Source organism: Anolis carolinensis, chromosome 3 (assembly GCF_035594765.1).
Source record: "Anolis carolinensis isolate JA03-04 chromosome 3, rAnoCar3.1.pri, whole genome shotgun sequence".
In the NCBI taxonomy this organism is placed as follows: Eukaryota; Metazoa; Chordata; class Lepidosauria; order Squamata; family Dactyloidae; genus Anolis; species Anolis carolinensis.
In genome coordinates this window covers 169720848-169740499 of record NC_085843.1, presented here as the reverse complement: position 1 = coordinate 169740499, position 19652 = coordinate 169720848, and the positions used below count along the sequence as shown (strand labels likewise).

The window sequence follows — 19652 nt, the reverse complement described above, 5'->3', positions numbered from 1 at the left end:
GAAACAGGGCCTTCTTAGTGGTGGCCCCTTGGCTGTGGAACTCCCTCCCTGGTGACATTAGATCAGCCCCATCCCTCCTGACATTTAAGAAAAAACTAATCATATGTTTGTGGGACCAGGCTTTCGGATGGAAATTTTTAGTGCAATAAGATATTACGAAACAATGCAATAACAATTGAAATGGCCTCTGACTATTATATTGGACTGTGTGGTTTTAATAGATTGGTTTTAATATTTGATATATTTTAACAGTAGGTTTTAATGTATATGTTTATATGGTAAATGTATGTTTTTTGCATCAAATTGCTGCCCGTCTATATAAATATATGAGCCGTTCTGTGTCCCCTTAGTGGTGAGAAAGGCGGGGTATAAATATGGCAATCAAATAAATAATTGAAGCTTTGGAGTGGCAGTTTTAACTCTTCCTAGCACATCACTGTTTGATTTTCATTCTTCTTGTACATTTTGGGATAGTTCCTGCATTTATAATATTAACTTAGTGATAGGGCACCTATGAATACATATTACATAATACCAAACATTCCATGAAAATGCATAAGGCATAACAGGATTGTCAATGATAACAAATTCTAGGAGCCAAAGTCCAAAACATTTGGAGAACAGTGATTGAGGACCAATGATTTAAAGAAAGTACATAAGTCAAAACTGGTCAGCATTGCTCTTATATTTTTTGTATGTCTATTATATGCTTTGTTTTGCACATTTTAAAAGTACAGCCATTTTGACTGGGCACATTTTTAAAGGTTTTTAAAGAGTTTCATGCACATTTTGTCTTCTTCAGATTGCAATCAAATGAAAATGTTTCATTTCTAAGGCAAGATTTGTTCTGTTTTCTGTCTCCAGAAATGGAATACAGATATTCCATTACTGGAATATTCCATTTCTGGAATATCTGTATTTTTCAAATGAAAATCCAAATCCAACAAATTTGTTTTCTGCTCCTAACAGTTTTCTTTCCTCACGTAACATGAGGTAGCTAAAACTGCACATTTCCGTAAATGTTACTGTGTCTGTCAACTGCTTGTATGCACTCCTTGTTGCATGCACATCTGGTTTTCAGCTATTTTGTTTTGTCAGTTGATTCAAAATTTGAGATGTAAAGCAAAGTGTCATTTTCATTCAACCATCACTAGCATTGGTCTTGCATTTCCACATATTCATTCATCCATCCATATCATCTATCATTGTATACATATAATTTTAATGATTCTAAAGCTAGATAAAGTTATTAGCAACTATTAGAATGGATCAACAGAAGGGGTATGAATCCTACCACGATACCATGTGCTTTTATCAAATGCTAGTTTTGTGACATTTTTATATGTGAAACATACCAATTCAGCTCTCTCTGCACTGATACCAGAGTGTTGGGCATTCTCCAGTGTCTCCTATCATGGGATATGCCAGGTTAACATCTATGTTTTTACCCTGTGTTATGGAGAGAAAGTCCCTGGATGTTGTGTGGATGTCCAGGAGTGAGTTACAATAACGGTGTCTGTTTTATAGATTCATGGACCCCAAGTATTCTATATTAAACAGTTGCAGAGGATAAATTCAAAAAGGCAGCTCCTAGACACCGTCATCCCTGTCCCTCTATAATTTTAATCATCCTTTCTTTTTCTTCACAATATATAGTTGAAATGACTTTCAACTTTTTTTTGTCTCTTTGATTGATTAAAATGGGTTGGAATTACTTTAGAGACTTTGTTTCATTTATAGAGGGTAGGAAAGATAAATGGCCAAAATGCTTTATTTCTGGAGCACCTGGCACATATTTATATTGTTATAAAAGTTTTGATGGAGAAAGTAGTAGTAAAACTGATACATTCCCAGGCCTCCTGCCATTTTTCAAGAATCCTGTGATTTCAGTTGCATCTGAACATCTGTTTCAATTTACTACTGGGAGTTTTAAAAATGCAATGCATCTAAGGCAGTTCTTCCTATTATTATCCATCTTCATTCTCCCTCCATCTATTATTATGTGTCTCTTTATTGTAGCTGTCACTGTCATAGAGAAGCCACTTTATGTTTTTATTCATTCACATTTTCAGGTAAGGCCTGCAAGTATATATAGATGTCAAACCAGAATATGAGCAAAGTTAAAAAAAAGTTGAAGACTTTGAGAAATAGAATATCCATTAGTAGTGTTTTGAAATCAACCTTTCAGAAACTTAGTTTAGTAGGGGCATTGTGAAGTATATAAATGCCCACAACTAATCAATGTGGTTTATTTTTATAACACTGTATAAAGATATTTCTCAGATGACATATTAGTTGAATAGGAAATACATAACTATCTGAATAAAAGCAAATCAAATATCGAAGTATTCGTATTAGAATATCCCAGTATCCATCATTTCAGGACACATAATATAATTTAACTACACTCTGAAGAGCTAGAGATGTATTAGTTGATCCTTGAGAAATTTCATTAATTTTACCAAACTTTTTTGCTTCCCCACAGTATTTTGAAGTATAATAGAATTTTGATATAAGTGAGCTAGAATAAATATTCTTGAGAAACAAATCTCTCTCTCTCCTTTAATTTTCCTCTCTTTATTAAACATTTTTTTACTTACCTAGACATTTCTAAAATATTTTGCATGATTAGAACCAATTTCATTAGCAAATTCAGACTTATTTATTTATTTACAGTATTTATATTCTTATATTCCGCCCTTCTCACCCCGAAGGGGACTCAGGGCGGATTACAATGAACACAAATATGGCAAACATTCAATGCCAACAGACAAACAACTACATTAGACAGACTCAGAGGCATTTTTAACATTTTTCCAGCTTCACAATTCCGGCCACAGGGGGAGCTGTTGCTTCACCGTCCAGTCGTGGCTGTACTTCCTCATTCCTTTCCTCGTGTTTTGCTGGCAGTTTTATGGTGTTGTAAATTAGCCTCCCGCATAAAGCGTCCCTAAATTTCCCTAATTGACAGATGCAACTGTCTTTTGGGGCTGCATAGGTCAACAGCAAGCCGGGGCTATTAATGGTCGGAGGCTTAACCCGACCCGGGCTTCGAACTCATGACCTCTCGGTCAGTAGTGATTTATAACAGCTGGTTACTAGCCAGCTGTGCCACAGCCCGGCCCCTTGTTATTGGTCTGTGTGGATAATAAAGATGAATCATAGAACCACTAACTATATGTCTTGCATAGACAATCCTATCTTTGCTTCTTGCCTACAATCAACTTATACCTCTATTTTCTCAAATCTAATTGAGAATCCATTGAATCTAACACGCACCTCAATTTTCAAAACCTTGAAACCAAAAGAAGTACTTCCTGCCAAATGTAATGTGCAGCAGCAAAAAGTGTGCCTTTGTAATTTGGTCAAAAAAGGTGTGCATTACTGTTACTTAGAATTCCTTTGTCATAAATTGTGTTAGAACACCAAAGCTTCCAGCGATAGAAAAGAAAAACTTGGAGTGCATCTATGCTGTAGAATGAGTCTACTTTAATTGCCTTGATTCATTGCATTGGAATCCTGGAGGCTGTAGTTTGATAAGGTTTTGAGTCTTTTCTGCCAAAAAAATGCTGGTGCCTCACCAAACTACAGATCCCAGGATTGCATAGCATTGAGCCATGGCCTTTAAATTAGAGATGAAGTCTCTCAAATAGGATCTTCAGGTGTACCTCCTGAAGCACCTTCCCCTTTTGCTTTGGCTAAGATTACTATTTGATTTGAATCTAATGCGCACCCCAATTTTGGAAAGGTTGTTTAGCCCAAATATATGAGATTAGATTCGAGTTAACATGGCAATTTGTCCTGAGTTCATATATGTGTTGAAAGAATCACTCAAGTAGAAACATCTACTAGTCTCTGTGCATGAAAATGACTGCTTGGTAGAGTAAGTGAGTAAATAGTGTATGGGGTTGTTGCATGTCTTTCGGGCTGTGTGGCCATGTTCCAGAAATATTCTCTCCTGACGTTTCACCCACATCTATGGCAGGCATCCTCAGAGATTGTGAGGCATGGATAAACTAGGCAAGGAAAGGAAAAAATATATATCTGTGGAGAGTCCAGGGTGTGACAAGAGTCCTTTGTCAGTTGGAAGCCAGCATTAATGTTTTAGTTAATCACCCTAATTAGCATTGGAAAGGTTTGTCTCTTGCCTGGGGGGCATTCTTTGTTCAGACATTAGCCATCCTTGAGGCTCCTCTGCCCTCAGAGTGTTGCTTCCCATCTACTGTTTTGATTTTGAGTTTTTTAATACTGGTAGCCAGATTTTGTTCATTTTCATGGTTTCCTCCTTTCTGTTGAAGTTGTCCACATGCTTGTGGATTTCAGTGGCTTCTCTGTGTAGTCTGACATGATAGTTGTTGGAGTGGTCAAGCATTTCTGTGTTCTCAAATAATATACTGTGTCCAGGTTGGTTCATCAAGTGCTCTGCTATGGCTGATTTCTCTGGTTGAGTGAGTCTGCAGTGCCTTTTATGTTCTTTGACTCGTGTTTGGGTGCTACGTTTGGTGGTCCCTATGTAGACTTGTCCACAGCTGCATGGTATCCGGTAGACTCCTGCAGAGGAGAGAGGATCCCTCTTGTCTTTCGCTGACTGTAGCATTTGTTGGATTTTCTTTGTGGGTCTGTAGATAGGTTGTAGGTTGTGCTTCTTCATCAGTGTATGCTTTATATATCACGAAGCTATTGAATGTGTTCCACATCATGAACCACTGAATTTAGTTAGATTCCTCCACTGACTTTAATGAGCTCTAGATCATGCTTGTATATACATGCCCTGATTAGTTTACTTGCTGACTTCCATGCCATCATCAGCCTAGGGATATTGTTTTAATTAGCAGTGATCTTTCTAGGCCAGGTACATTAGCTTCAGATTTTTAAATTGATTTTCTCATGACTGCATCCTCATTTTTTACATTTCTAACAACCAAAAAGGGGGAAGACAACTGAATAAATTTTGCTTGAATGCCCTGCATTCTTAATCAGTTATGTTATAGCAATCAGGTGTATAATCAGGTATAGTCAGGAGCATTATGGAAAGTGTCTTCATCTAAAAATGTGACCATTCAGCTATAAAGCCTAATTGATCTAGAGCTTGAGGAAGCCTCTGAATGAGGACAGATGATTTTGACGTTGATGCTGCACTAATATGTGTGCATTTGTGTATTAGTTACTATATGTCCATATGTATTCAGTCAGGCATTTCTTTTTCAGGAGATAGGTGGGTTACCTGGTTCAATTTTATCCACTCCACATTTCCTGGGAAACAAGAAACACATCTTTTACCAAACTACTTATCAAGGATGTGGAAATTCATCTACAGACTCAGCTGCTATGAACACAGTTTTTTGTATTAAATCCATAGATTTTTCTAGCATTTTTACATTTACATAATAAATATATTACCTCTTAGTACCCTTTTATTGTAGCAGATGCAGAACTCAAAAGGGATCATAAACGTATAAATAAAGACACTATATTTTATTTGCATTCCACAAACATTATGGCTATATAGATTATCTATATAGTTGTGTGTGTTTTACTTTCACATTGGCAAAAAGAATTAGCATACCAATTTATACTAATATTTGGAATCATTAATTAAACTTTATATAAAAATATTGCTAAATTAAATATATTTTTTGACATAATTCACATTTTAAATTATTTTGCTCAATCAATTTTGCCAGAGAATTTGAACAGCAGTTTCTTTATTTCATCTAGCTGGCCTGAGTTGCCACATGAGTAAAGCTTACCATAAACCAACCTTTTTAAATAACATTGTCAAATAAAATATAATACACATATTTTAGCTGTCACTTTTCACAGCTCATTGAGTACTTTGAATAAATAGTCTAGTTTCTCATGTCATCTAAAATTTCTATAACTTCTTGGTTTTTAAAAAAATAATAAAACCAACATTAGAAAATGGAATGGGGAAAAGATTTGCATGAATACAAAAGTGAAGAGCAAATTAATTAACTTCTTGTCTGAAATGTTGACAACATGGAGAAAGCTTTCTCTTCCCACTGAAAAATGTTTATTTTCCTGTTTCATTTTTTAAAGAAAAAAAATCAAAGTAATACGTTTCTAGTCAACAGAAAGGAGATCAGCTGTTCTGGATCTGATCTGAACCAACACTGAGGACCTGGTAAATGAAGTGGGAGTGGTGAGATCTAAGGATCTAGCACCTCTATAAGATGTGTGTATTGATCAGATATCTTTGCAACTGTTACCAAACCAGCATTTGTGATGCTTATGTGGAGCATACATATTTACTGGCTTTATATAACATGCGAAACTCCATCTTAATTCCCTATTTTTGTAAGAAAACTGTTCTGATGCTGATGTAATACACAAATTGCACATCTTTATACATTCACTGCCATCTGTTTCTGTGTCCTGTAACAATTTCATGCAACCATGGTTTTCAGTGGAAATTTAAAGAATCCTCCCAAATTTCTCATGCTAAGCATATCAAGATACCAGGAAGACAAGATTTCATATAACGTGGCTGGCATAGGTATCCCAATACAGGATCTCAGTCAATGGTTTTGCATGGAAAAAAAAGTTCTATAAGAATAGTGTTTTCTGAGCAAAAGACACCACATTCTTCACCAAACGGAGATAGGAGCCTCCGATAGCCTAGGGGATAAAAGCCTCGTGACTTGAAGGTTGGGTTGCTGACCTGAAAGCTGCCAAGTTCAAATCCCACCCAGGGGGAGTGCGGATGAGCTCCCTCTATCAGCTCCAGCTCCATGCGGGGACATGAGAGAAGCCTCCCACAAGGATGGTAAAACATCAAAAATATCCGGGCGTTCCCTGGGCAACGTCCTTGCAGACGGCCAATTGTCTCACTCCAGAAGCAACTCCGGTTGCTCCTGACACACACACACACGCACACACACACACACACACACACAAAACCAAACAGAGATGATTCTTTGTGTGAATTTTGCATGAAAAAGTCTTGAAGTGTGAAAAATCGTTCAAATGTACAAAAGTCTCAAGTCTTACTCAGTAGGAATAATGTCCTTGCACGATACAGCAAAATAAGCCAAGATTTCCATCGGTCAGTATTATCATATGTTATTATTTCAAAGCACAATTCATTAAAATGTTGGCAGAAACTGTACAAAATCACTTCCACTATAAAGCACTCAATGACAGAAGTACTTAGTAGGGCAATAGTGTTATTTGATTTTCAACTCCACAGTGAATTTGAACTGCAAATAGTGTTTCAACAAATCACTGGGTTTCCCTTGTGGACACGTAAATGTTTCTCCTGTGGAAACAAACTGACACTGAAATGGATGTAGAACCTTTGTTAATGTATTCAACTTTCATCACAAAGCTGGACATGACACTTTATGTTCTAATTTCAATTTTCCTTTCCTTTTCGAAATCTCATTTGACTCAAGTACTTGTACTTAACTCCAACTATTCAAGTTCCCAACTCCAACTCCCATCTAAGTTTAAGTAATACGTGGATGTGTGTGTGTATATATATATATATATAGCTAAAATTAGAATCATAGAATCAAAAGGAGGGGTGATCCCTGTCACTGAGGAATGCTTGTCACAGAGGGAGGGCCACCATTCAACTTAAGGCTGGGAGTTACAGCAGCAGGTCTGCCAGCCAAGAGAAGTTAAGGGCCACCATCCAATTACACCAAACTGGATTCAGCACCATTGGATGCTTGGGATACCCTCCCACCTCTGCAGGTGGCGGTAAGGAAGATCACAGGGCCAATCCACAGTTTGACACCCCAGATCAGTCTCTGGATTTACTTAGGCGATCCCTCATAGTTCGAGGGTGATGGTCCTCCATTTCTTGGAAGACGCCTGTGCGTGATTTTTTTTAATGTGCGGAGGTCGGTGCATGGCTGGTCAACACACAGTCTTCACAGATTGAGGTCTCAGCAGTGGTGTGATTAACACAACGAGAGTGGTTTCTCAGTCTGTTGCAGCCTTCTTCCGCCTTCCAAGCTGTTGTAACACATACCATGTTATCCTCCGCCTGCTCTGTCGTTGAGGTCTTTGGGTCTTTGGATTGTTCTTGGTCTGGATCCTCCCCTGTGGCCACTCCTGGGAGTTTCATTGGAACACGCAAGCCCCCTCACCACGTCAAGGTGACAATCCATCAAAGGGATATTTTGTCCATGTAGCACTTCCCTTACAGATACCTAGAGAAAAGCATTAATCAAATTTATGAGTAATCAAATCCATAAAAGTTAAATTTGCAAAGGTGATGAGCCAACTGAAGGTTAACATATTAGAAATCACTCAAATATAGGAGCTGAGTAAACTTAATGACTGCTTTCCAGCATAGCCTTAAGAGGCTTAAATAAAAAAAAGTCTGTGTTGTCTGTTGTCTGTTTAACTTGCTATAAAAAATTATCAATCCAGGCCTTAGCATACTTACTTACTTAGGCGATCCCTCGTAGTTCGAGGACGATTGTTTTCCATCTTGGGGGTGTGTCCGTAGATGGCTGAAGAGACCTATTCTTGATCTGCGTGTTCTCCCGCAGTGAGGACATCGGTTTCCAGGTGGAAGGCGGTCCTGGTTAGGGTTGGCTTAATGCTCCTTCCTCTTGGCACGTTTCTCCCTTAAGACCTCCATTTGTGCCTCTTTGAACTCCGCAGCACTGCTGGTCACAGCTGACCTCCAATTAGAGCGCTCAAGGGCCAGGGCTTCCCAGTTCTCAGTGTCTATGCCACAGTTTTTATGGTTGGCTTTAAGCCCATCTTTAAATCTCTTTTCCTGCCCACCAACATTACGTTTCCCGTTCTTGAGTTCGGAGTAGAGCAACTGCTTTTGGAGATGGTGATCGGGCATTCGGACAACGTGGCCAGTCTGGCAGAGTTGATGGCATAGGAGCATCGCTTCAATGCTGGTGGTCTTTGCTTCTTCCAGCACGCTGACATTTGTCCACCTGTCTTCCCAAGAGATTTGCAGGATTTTTCTGATGGAAACGCTCTGCCTTAGCACCCCAGTCCCATATATAAGGGGGGGGGGGGGGAGAGAGAACAGCAAACATGATTAAATGTTCTGAAACTTTATTTCAGCCTTACATTATAGTTCATATTGGAAAGCTTTCTTCAGAATGATGGGGAAAAATTCTGTTTTAGCCCAACACTGACTGTACAGCTGAGAAGGAAACAGCAGTGTTCTTCTTCAGGCATTGGCTTGTAATAGAAATGGAATGCCTACCAATGATAATATTTCCCCAAGCACCTGTGAAGAAAATAGGAGGCATACTGTAGATATGGGCTATCATTCCTGTCAGCAGACTACAGACTCAAGAGGGCTGGTGAGGTGACAGTAAAAACCCTGAAGCAACAGACAGATACAAAATAGATGAAGCAAACATGTCTGGTACAACGTTGTGTCTCAGGTTCTATTTGCCCTGGATTTTGTCTCTATTTTGTGAAACACAACCAAAGCTGTGCAGCAACCAATGTGAAGTGATTCCTCATAGGCTGCAATAGACCTGTTATCTACACTGTTACTTGTAGGCTTGCTGAAAAACATTTTGTTGCCTGAGGTGAAAAAGCAAATGACACTTATCTCCTTCAGTTAGCATGTATCCTCCAAAGCCATCAAATATATTTTAAAAGCCACCTTTACCTATCCCCGGCAGTAAAAATATAACAAAAGTAAAATACAGTTTGTTACCAGAGGTGGTTAACCTCTTGCTGTATAACAATTAGTGTAGCTAAGCAGGATTTATGTTGCATATTAGGGCTGTGTGATCGATGAAAAAGTGTTTCAAAAGTCATTGCAAAATTAGGGGGCACCTGCATTTTGTTTCTAAAGTATTTCTAAACTATAGTTAGTTAGTTAGTTGAGCCCCGGTGGCGAAGTGCATTAAAGCGCTGAGCTGCTGAACTTGCAGACCGAAAGGTCCCAGGTTCAAATCCTGGAGCGGCTTGAGCACCTGCTGTTAGCTCCAGCTAATGCCAACCTAGCAGTTTGAAAACATGCAAATTTGAGTAGATCAATAGGTACCGCTCCGGCGGGAAGGTAACAGCACTCCATGCAGTCATGCTGGCCACATGACCTTGGAGGTGTCTATGGACAACGCCGGCTCTTCAGCTTAGAAATGGAGATGAGCACCAACCCCCAGAGTCAGACATGACTGGACTTAACGTCAGGCGAAACCTTTACCTTTACTATAGTTAGTGAAAACTTCATTACTATAATGGGAGTAACGAAATTTAGTTACTTTTTCGTTATAGTAATTGTGCAAGTGGGGACATTTTAGGGACTCTGTTCTCCCTCATTTTTACAACTATTGGCGTGCAACTTGCTACAATGGTAGAAGACATTTACCACTGTCAGTCCATCAAGTTTCAGAATGTTTCATTTATCCATTGATATTTGGGGAATTTTCACAGTATTTATAAACATTTTTTTTTAAAAAACCTACATGTGCTATCTCCTTGAATTTTCTATAAAATGACACAAGATAACAAGCGAGTATTCCCTCTCCCCACTTTCAGAAATATCCATACATCTACTGATTTTAGGAATTTTTTAAAAATGGCAACAACCTTTTTAAAAAGCCACAACAACTATCTTATTGAATGTCTCTCATATTAACCAATAGAACTTCCATTTAGGGATGTCTTCCCAGCCCAGCTCAGAGATTTACTTTCTAGAGGTATCAGAATCTTAGCAGATTCAACAATTTATTGGAACTCTAGCTGGCTGCTGCTACAGAGGAACAAATCTTTCCCCTGTCCTGATTGGGGCTTTCTAATGTTGAGCAGAATTCTGGGAAATGTAGTTTAGGGCAAGGGATTTTGCATTCTCTGGCATAGGGTTCCTTGCCTTCCTAAACTACATTTCCCAGAATTATGTGCTCTTGCTGTCTTTTCCCAGCAAATTCTTCTTTCCCCCTGTTGCTTCCCTCTCCTAATGGTGAGAGGCCATTAATTTAAAGAGGAATGGTAGCCCTTTTGGCTTTGCTTTGCTTGCTTGTGCTGAAAATGAAACTGACTTTGGGAGGCTTCTGAGGTTTACAAAATTCAAATGAAAAAGTATTGGGTAAGTTTTGATTCTTAAGTTTTTGGCATGGGCCACATCCACATGTTGGATATTGCTTTGTAAGTACAAATTTAGCAAATTTGATCCAGCTTACAAGAACTAATGATAATTTTGCGCAGCCCTATTTCATATAGATGGAAGCAAGAAAATTAGCCACTTTCAACATTGCCTGCAATTGTGCATCTGTTCCTTCAGTTGCATTTTCTCCTGCTCCCTTTTGTGTATATTGATTAAAAGTACACTAAGGCATAAGAAAGATTCAGGCATACTATAATTGTTACTAATTGATTTTAGTGTGGGAGACAGAGGCTATCCCTTGACTCCAGTCACTGTTCAAAGATAAGGCTAAGAAAAATATGGTTGGCTTCACATGACTTTGTTTGCTTCCATGGGCTGGATGTTTTTCCTTACTTCTGTAACACATACTAGATCAGGGGTCCCCAAACCAAGGCCCGGGGGGTGGATGTGGCCCTCCAAGGTCATTTACCTGGCCTCCGCCCTCATTTATAATATAATATTTTATATAAGTTTTAATAATATAATATATTGTATATACATATGATATTGATAATAATATTATCATTTTATACAATATAATACTAATAATAATACCATATAATATTAATTATATGTTATATATTACATATAATATTACAGTATAATGGTATAGTTCAATATAGTAATATATAATGCTAATAACGTGCTATGCGCTCCATGCAGTCATGCCAGCCACATGACCTTGGAGGTGTCTACAGCTTAGAAATTGAGATGAGCACCACACCCCAGAGTCAGACATGACTGGACTTAACATCAGGGGAAACCTTTACCTTTACCTAATAATATAATACATAGTAGAGTCTCACTTATCCAACATAAATGGGCTGGCAGACTGTTGGATAAGCAAATATGTTGGATAATAAGGAGGCATTAAGGAAAAGATCAAATTAGGTTATGATCAAACATTGATTAAACATCAAATTAGGTTATGATTTTACAAATTAAGCACCAAAACATCATGTTATACAACAAATTTGACAGAAAAAGTAATTCAATACGCAGTAAAGCTATGTAGTAATTACTGTATTTATGAATTTAGCACCAAAATATCATGATGCATTGAAAACATTGACTACAAAAATGCGTTGGATAATCCAGAACGTTGGCTAAGCGAGTGTTGGATGTGAGACTCTACTGTATTGTATGTACATACAACTGCTCTGAGTCCCCTTCAGGGTGAGAAGGGCAGGATATAAATGTAAATAAATGTAGTAAATGAATAAATAAATAAATAAATAATGTTAGACTTATGCTCGCCCAGAGTCTGAAATGACTTAAAGGCACACAACAACAACAACAATCCTAATTAACCTGACTATCTCATTGACCAGAAGCAGGCCCACACTTCCTATTGAAATCCTGATAGGTTTATGTTGGTTTAAATTGTTTTCATTTTTAAATATTGTATTGTTCTTTCATTGTTATTGTTGTTGTTTTGCACAACAAATAAGATGTGCAGTGTGCATAGGAATTTGTTAGTTTTTTTTCCCCAAATGATAATTCAGCCCCTCAACAGTCTGAAGGATTGTGAACTGGCCCTCTGCTTTAAAAGTTTGAGGACCACTGTACTAGATCAGTGGCGTGCCATACTGTAGACTTGATATGTATCACATTTTCCCTAAGAGTTTTCTCTTTTTGGGAGATAAAATACACATTCTCTCAGAATGTTCACATTTGTGAGAGTTGTAGTGCTGTTCAGGCAATATATATATATATATATATATACACACACACACACACACACACACACAGGCAGTCCTCAAGTTATGAACAAGATAGGTTCTGTAGGATTGTTTTAAAGTTGAATTTGTAAGTTGGAACAGGTACAATTTTAAGTGTTAACTTCAGCCAAAAATATATATTCTTTAGCTTTGGATAACATAGGGAAGGTTTAACACCCCGTGGTGTTTGTTTTGCTGTCTGTGCCCCTGTTCAGAAGATTTCATCTCACCTTCTGTCCCTGTGATAATTGAATTTTGAAAGATGTGACTTGTTGTGGAAATAAGGATTTAGGATAAAGCAGCAGAGACACCTTCCACCTATGATAACTCTTTCAGGAGTGAATTTCGCTTCATAAGTGCAGATTTCTCTCACTTCCTGTTGCGTCACCCCTGTTCTTAACTATGAATTATTTGTAAGTCAGATGTTTGTAGCTTGAGGATTGCCTGTACAGTTTTCCCTCATTTACTGCGGGGGTTACATTCCAGGTTACATACCACCCACAATAAGTGAAAATCCATGAAGTAGGGACACTATATTTATTTTAGTATTTATACATTATTTTAGTAGTTATACACTATTTTAAGTCTTTAGCACCAATCGTGTGTTCATAAATCGCCTCCTTCTCCTCCCGTTGCCGCTTGGGCTTCTTTTCTGTCCCTTCAGCTTCTCCTTCTTCCCTTCCTTAGGCTGTAAATTGTAAATTTTTATGATTTATAATATTCTTTTAGAGTTTATTGAAAAACCATGAAACAGCGAATCCGTGAAAAGTGAACCGTGAAGTAGTGAGGGAACACTGTACACAGAACCATACAAACATTTTAAACATTTTATATTATTATTGATCAGTTAAGAACATTATTCATTCTGCCCCCAAAGTAAAGGGAAATTTATGCTCATTTGCATTTATTTTAACTCTTGATATGCTATTTTGAAGTATGTCATGCTTTGATAGTTTGTGCTTAAAGGAAGCCAATGTAATTATCTAAAAGGTAGATCCATGTTTATAATGGACTTAAATGGCTTTCACTAACCTTTTTCTCAAGAATTATTGGGATACTTGTTTGGAGAGTTTGGATTGGGCATTTTCTGAATTCAAGCCTTATCTTCTTACTCTCAGAAAAGGATATTTTTTTCTTTTTCTTTTGATGGAAGGGGAATAAACGCTAATCCTTTCAAAGAACCAGCCTGTTTCTTATTGAAGAAAAAATGCTATTGTTTGTCTATTTTCCTAATATCTTCATAATGGCTAGTATAACTTTTTACGTATAATATTATTGAAACATCTGTACTTGCTGACTATCAGCAATTAATGGTGTGGTGCCATAGAATTTTTGCAATGTGACACTACAGAAAGTACATTCTACTAGATGCTAAAAGATGGGAGAAAAGAACACATATAGCCCTGATTTCACTACCATGGAGTGCTTCCAGACAGGATAAAAATGTGAGTTTTAAATAGAGGGGGAAAAAAACCAGGACTAAGAACATGTCCCCACACAGACCTACCGTGTTTCCCCGAAAATAAGTGTCTTATATTATTTTTTACTCCCAAAGATGCGCTAGGTCTTATTTTCAGAGGATGTCTTATTTTTCTATGAAGAAGAATTCATATTCATTGTTGAACAAAAAAAAATTAACATTTATTCTATACTGGACAGTAGTTGTCATCACAAACCAACATAACTAAACCAGACAAACTGTGACTCCTGTCAAGAATCTATTGTTACTACCATTATTTCCATATACAACTGGTATGTAAGCCGCCCCGAGTCCCTCTGGGGAGATGGAAGCGGGGTATAAAAATAAAATTATTATTATTATTATTATTATTATTATTATTATTATTATTATTATTATTATTTTATTGTATGACACAGCAAACAAGATAGATATGCTGGATTTCGTATCACAAAATCACAAGTCGAACACTTCCCAAGTGTCTAGGACTGTGTGATGATGATGATGATGATGATGATGATTATTATTATTATTATTATGTACATTTACCAACCCTGCATGCTATGGTGTTTTGTTTGGCGGGTGACAGGCATGCTTCCAAAGAAAAACCTTTCTAGGTCTTACTTTTGGAGGAGGCCTTATATTTAGCAATTCAGCAAAACCTCTACTAGGTCTTATTATTTGGGGATGTCTTATTTTCGGAGAAACAGGGTATAGTTCCTCCATTGTCCTTACAGGCCTCCTCTGTATCTGAACAAGATAGACAGTGGATGGACATTCGGCAGAAAGTTTTTTTAAAAAAATCAGTCTGTTATGCACTGGACCATATATGTGCACATGAGAATATCTAATATAAATACAAGCAGATTTGCATGTGCACGTATGAGATTCTGCATATAACGGAATGAATAAAATATCTTCTGCCAGATTTATCTCTTCTCCGATTGTTTATTCAAGCTCTGTTTAATATTATAAAGTTTAAATTAAGAGTTTTAATTGTTCTCAATTTATGCTTCATTTAAATCAGCTGTGTGTCCGTTTCACAACCCAATCAGCTGATCAGCTGTTTCAGGCTTTAAAAACCAGACATATGCTGAAGCAGTCGCTACAGGGAAGAGGGAAGGAAATCTCATGTTTTTCATGAGTGAAGGGATATACAGTGATGCAAATATTTACTGCTAGCATCATGTAGCCACCCGCCACCCCCCCCCCCCACACACACACACACACTTTTAATTCGGGAAATCCTATTATTTAGGTCCTGTGTAGATGGGCCCATGGTTATAACAATAGCTCATCAAATTATAGGTATTCAGTGCTGACATGACAAAGGCAAAAAGAAATAACATGTCAGTTAGGGGAGAGGAGAAAGAGAAAGAGACTGGTGTTCTTTTATAACAATAAATGTGACTCCCCTGGACCTGATGGGAAAATATATAACATTATTATAATACAAATAACTTGAAAGTCAGTGTTTATGATTACTCATTTATTTGCATTAGATTCTCCAACCCAGGTGTTTCTCTGTTCTTTGGACATTCACAAGAGACTTAAAAACATATTAGTTAAATGCATTGGGAAGATAATGATTACTTTCACCAAGCAAAATGATCCCCCTCCCTCCAAATTCCCATCCAGGGACATTACTGATACTTTATGTTAACAGAAATGATTTACATTCATCACACACACAGCATGTGCTCACTGTTTGGAATCCCAATTAGGGTTGACATTTGCAGACAAGCTTGTGTAGGTGTGTACTAATATAAGTCAATATTAGCCAGAAGTGAAAGTAGGGGGAGAATTTCCTCTAATGTGGCATTAGACAAAAGCCTTCCTCTGATTAGATCGCTGTTTTCTAGGATTCTGATAGTTGAGGCACATTACTTTTTACTGAAATAAGACTGAAGACATGGTTCATTCTCACACCTGCAAAGCTCTACTTTGTGACAAAAAGGACTTCTACGAATCTTAAAATTAAGAATGAAATAATCTTAGTAAATTTCTTAATCTACACAGCTTTATTCAGAACTGAACAAGTATTTACATTCTTTCTCAGCAAGGATTCAGACCTTCTTTAAGAGTTCACTTTTAACTTGTAATCATTTTTTATTTGGTGGGGAGGGGAATAATCAACCCCCTTCATTCTCAGTTAAGAGAATTGGTCCAAGAAATGAGATTTTTTTTTATTTTTCTTTTGTAGCTATCAAACAAATTATCAGCTTTCAATGACATTACAAATACTTCTCAAAAATTAATCTCCCCTTTTTACTTCCACCAATTTATTTACTGGAGTTGATACTAATTCTAGGTCAGTAAAATCTATGCAACATTTCACTACAGCTGTTTAAAAATAAATAAATCATGATCCATTACAATTCTGGCACAGTGGAAAGCCCTGTACTTACAGTGAGTATGTGAACAGTACTTCTTAATATTGACAGACTTAGTGAACAATGCTCCAATAGTAAAGATGTCCTGCTGAGGAGGAGAACAGAACCAAGAAGTTTTGTACTGTATTTAGGAAAAATTTCCGGCAATAGAATAGTTTTTCTTAGTTCCATGTGAGGAAGAAAATATGCATTAAAAAACCCCAATGTTTATGTAGTGGAAGTTGTATTTGGCAGCGATGAATATGCAAAAATACATGGATTCTTCATTCATTGATTCTGTTGTCTACAGCAGGGGTCCTCAAACTTTTTAAGTGGAGGGCCGGTTCATGGTCCCTCGGATTGTTGAATTATCATTTGAAAAAAAAATACGAACAAATTTCTATGCACACCGCACATGTCTTATTTGTAGTGCAAAAAACTCCCCAACAGCAACTATTTCTTTATTTACTACATTTATACCCCATCCTCTCTCATCCCAAAGAGGACTCAGAGCGGCTTACAAGTTGTATGTGCATACAATATATTGTATTATTAGCATAGCACAATATTAGAATTATATATTACTATATTGTACTATACCACTATACCGTAATATTATTAATAATATTACATTTAATATATAATTAATATTATTATATTATACAATATTATTGTATTGTATTATTATTATTAGCTGCCCTGAGTCCCCTATTGGGTGAGAAGGGTGGGGTAGAAATAGTGTAATAAATAAATATTATGTTGTATTACATTATAATATCATTAGCAATATTATATGTATACACAATATATTATATTATTACCACAGCACAATATTAGTAAATGAAAGAACAATACAATATTTAAAACTAAAAACAGTTTTAACCAACATATCGTAAACCTATCAGGATTTCAATGGGAAGTGTGGGCCTGCTTCTGGCCAATGAGATAGTCAAGTTAAGTAGGATTGTTGTTGCTGTGTGCCTTCAAGTCATTTCAGACTTTGGGCAAGCCTAAGTCTAAAACTGAGGGCGGGGGCCAGGTCAATGACCTTAGTTTGGGGATCCCTGGTCTACAGCTTGGAAATATTTAAAATCCAAAAAGCAAACTTTGATTTTGCCATTTTATATATTTTATATATTGTGGTTTGTGATGTGAAACTTTTATTCTGAGCAAAAGACAGTACAATGAGCCTTTGGGATTGGTTTCAAGACTCCCTGTGGATACCAAAATCTATGGATTCACAGAGAAGAAATTCAAGGAAATGTTGCTTTTTGTGAAAGTTGTTAGTGCTGAGAATACTGTACACTAAAAATAAACAAAAATTAGAGAGGCTGATTTTGTATATCATATATGTGATAAAATATTTTTTCTAATATTTTTTCTTGAAAAATATGTGTGAAATCATTATGACACTCTTCAAGAACTGCTGTGTTGGAGTAAGAAAAAAATTCTCTGTTCAGACATTGAGACTTTTTAAAGAAAAGTATGCAACTCTGGCATGGAGCTAAGGATGACTTTTGAAGTTGTAGGAGGACATATCCAAGACTGTGAAATATTTGCATTCCACCTTTTAAAAATTAATAATTTTGGCTGCTATTTTTTACAGGCAAAGAAGGGGAACTATGCATTCTTATGGGATGTTGCAGTGGTGGAATATGCAGCATTGACAGATGATGAATGCTCTGTGACAGTCATCGGAAACAGCATCAGTAGCAAAGGATATGGGATAGCACTCCAGCATGGCAGTCCATACAGGGATCTCTTCTCCCAAAGGTAAAAGAAAACAGGTTCAATTACTTCCAAAGGTCCTGATAATTGGTATTTAGAGTCTTACACATGAGATGCTTAATTATTAATTGCTTGCATAGTAACATAGTTATCATTTTGTCTCTTCAGGGTTAGGATGTGGTGCATCCTATTTGGTAATTCAGGTGGATGGGGAAGCAGACATAGAAATTTCTTAATGGGAGTCAGTCGCAGTTTATTTTTTTCCCATTTGTGTTGGCTCAGGGATGCAAAACTATATGAGAGAGCCATGCATTGTTGAAAATGAATAGTGATGAAATAGTTAAAACCTTCAAGGGGAATCATCAGTTTTTAAAAATCTAATTATTTAGTCAATTTCATAGCTATCAGTAATGCATAGCAATATATGGATAACCCCGCAGGGCTTTACTGTTTAGTGTTGCACCCAAATTCCATTGAAACACTTTATTACATTTTAAGACTATACGTGGTTATTTATAATGTAAATCAGTTTACTTAGAATCACCGAATCATAGAGCTGGAAGAGACATTGTGGGCTATTCAGTCCAACTCCCTGCCAAGAAGCTGGAAAATCGCATTCAAAGTACCAACTTAACCAAACTCAGGTGCTCTGAGTGAACTGAAAATTCCTAAATGGTTGCTATTAGCTACTGATTTAATGAAAAACATGTTGATAATTATTGCAACCAGGTGGTCCAGTGTGGAGGCAGTTTCAAACATGTTTGTTGTTGCAGTAGCACTTTCTCATCACTGATGGGTCTTCCAATTAAATGTTAGAACAAAGACAAAAAAGATGTTCCTTGTTGCTCTTGCCATGTACAACTTGATGTTGAGGCCAAACCTATCAAAAGGAGCCCCAGGCACTTTCAGTTTATGCCAGTAATATAATGCTATAAAGACAAAGATATTATTATTTCATAAACAAAAGCAAACCCTTCCTTATTTCAAAGCAGATCATAACAGTGAATATTCATCTCTACATAAAGACCACAATAAAAGCTGTTGTAAAAAATTACCCTGAGAGATTTCCTTGTATCTTTTGGGCGTCAATCAGGTGGAGATTATGCACACATAATTCAGGTTTATTTTATGGCATGCTTTAAGTTCTACATCTGAACATTAGGGTTGTGCCTTTTTTTTTGTCCTTGTAATTTGGATCAAATTCATTAAATTTGTTCTTACGAGGCAATATCCAATATGTGGGTGTGGCACCAAAACTTTAAGAATCC

General features: G+C 36.9%; 1 protein-coding gene across 6 annotated transcripts in view; it reads left to right on the top strand.

The window, feature by feature from the left end:
• The window catches only part of grid1 (glutamate ionotropic receptor delta type subunit 1), a 1053635-nt gene that overhangs the window by 991002 nt on the left and 42981 nt on the right, over positions 1-19652 (top strand). For all 6 annotated transcript variants that reach the window (XM_062977386.1, XM_062977385.1, XM_062977387.1 and 3 more), the window contains exon 14: positions 18263-18429. In XM_062977386.1, coding sequence (XP_062833456.1) covers positions 18263-18429 — 167 coding nt within the window. The remainder of the gene's footprint in view (positions 1-18262; positions 18430-19652) is intronic.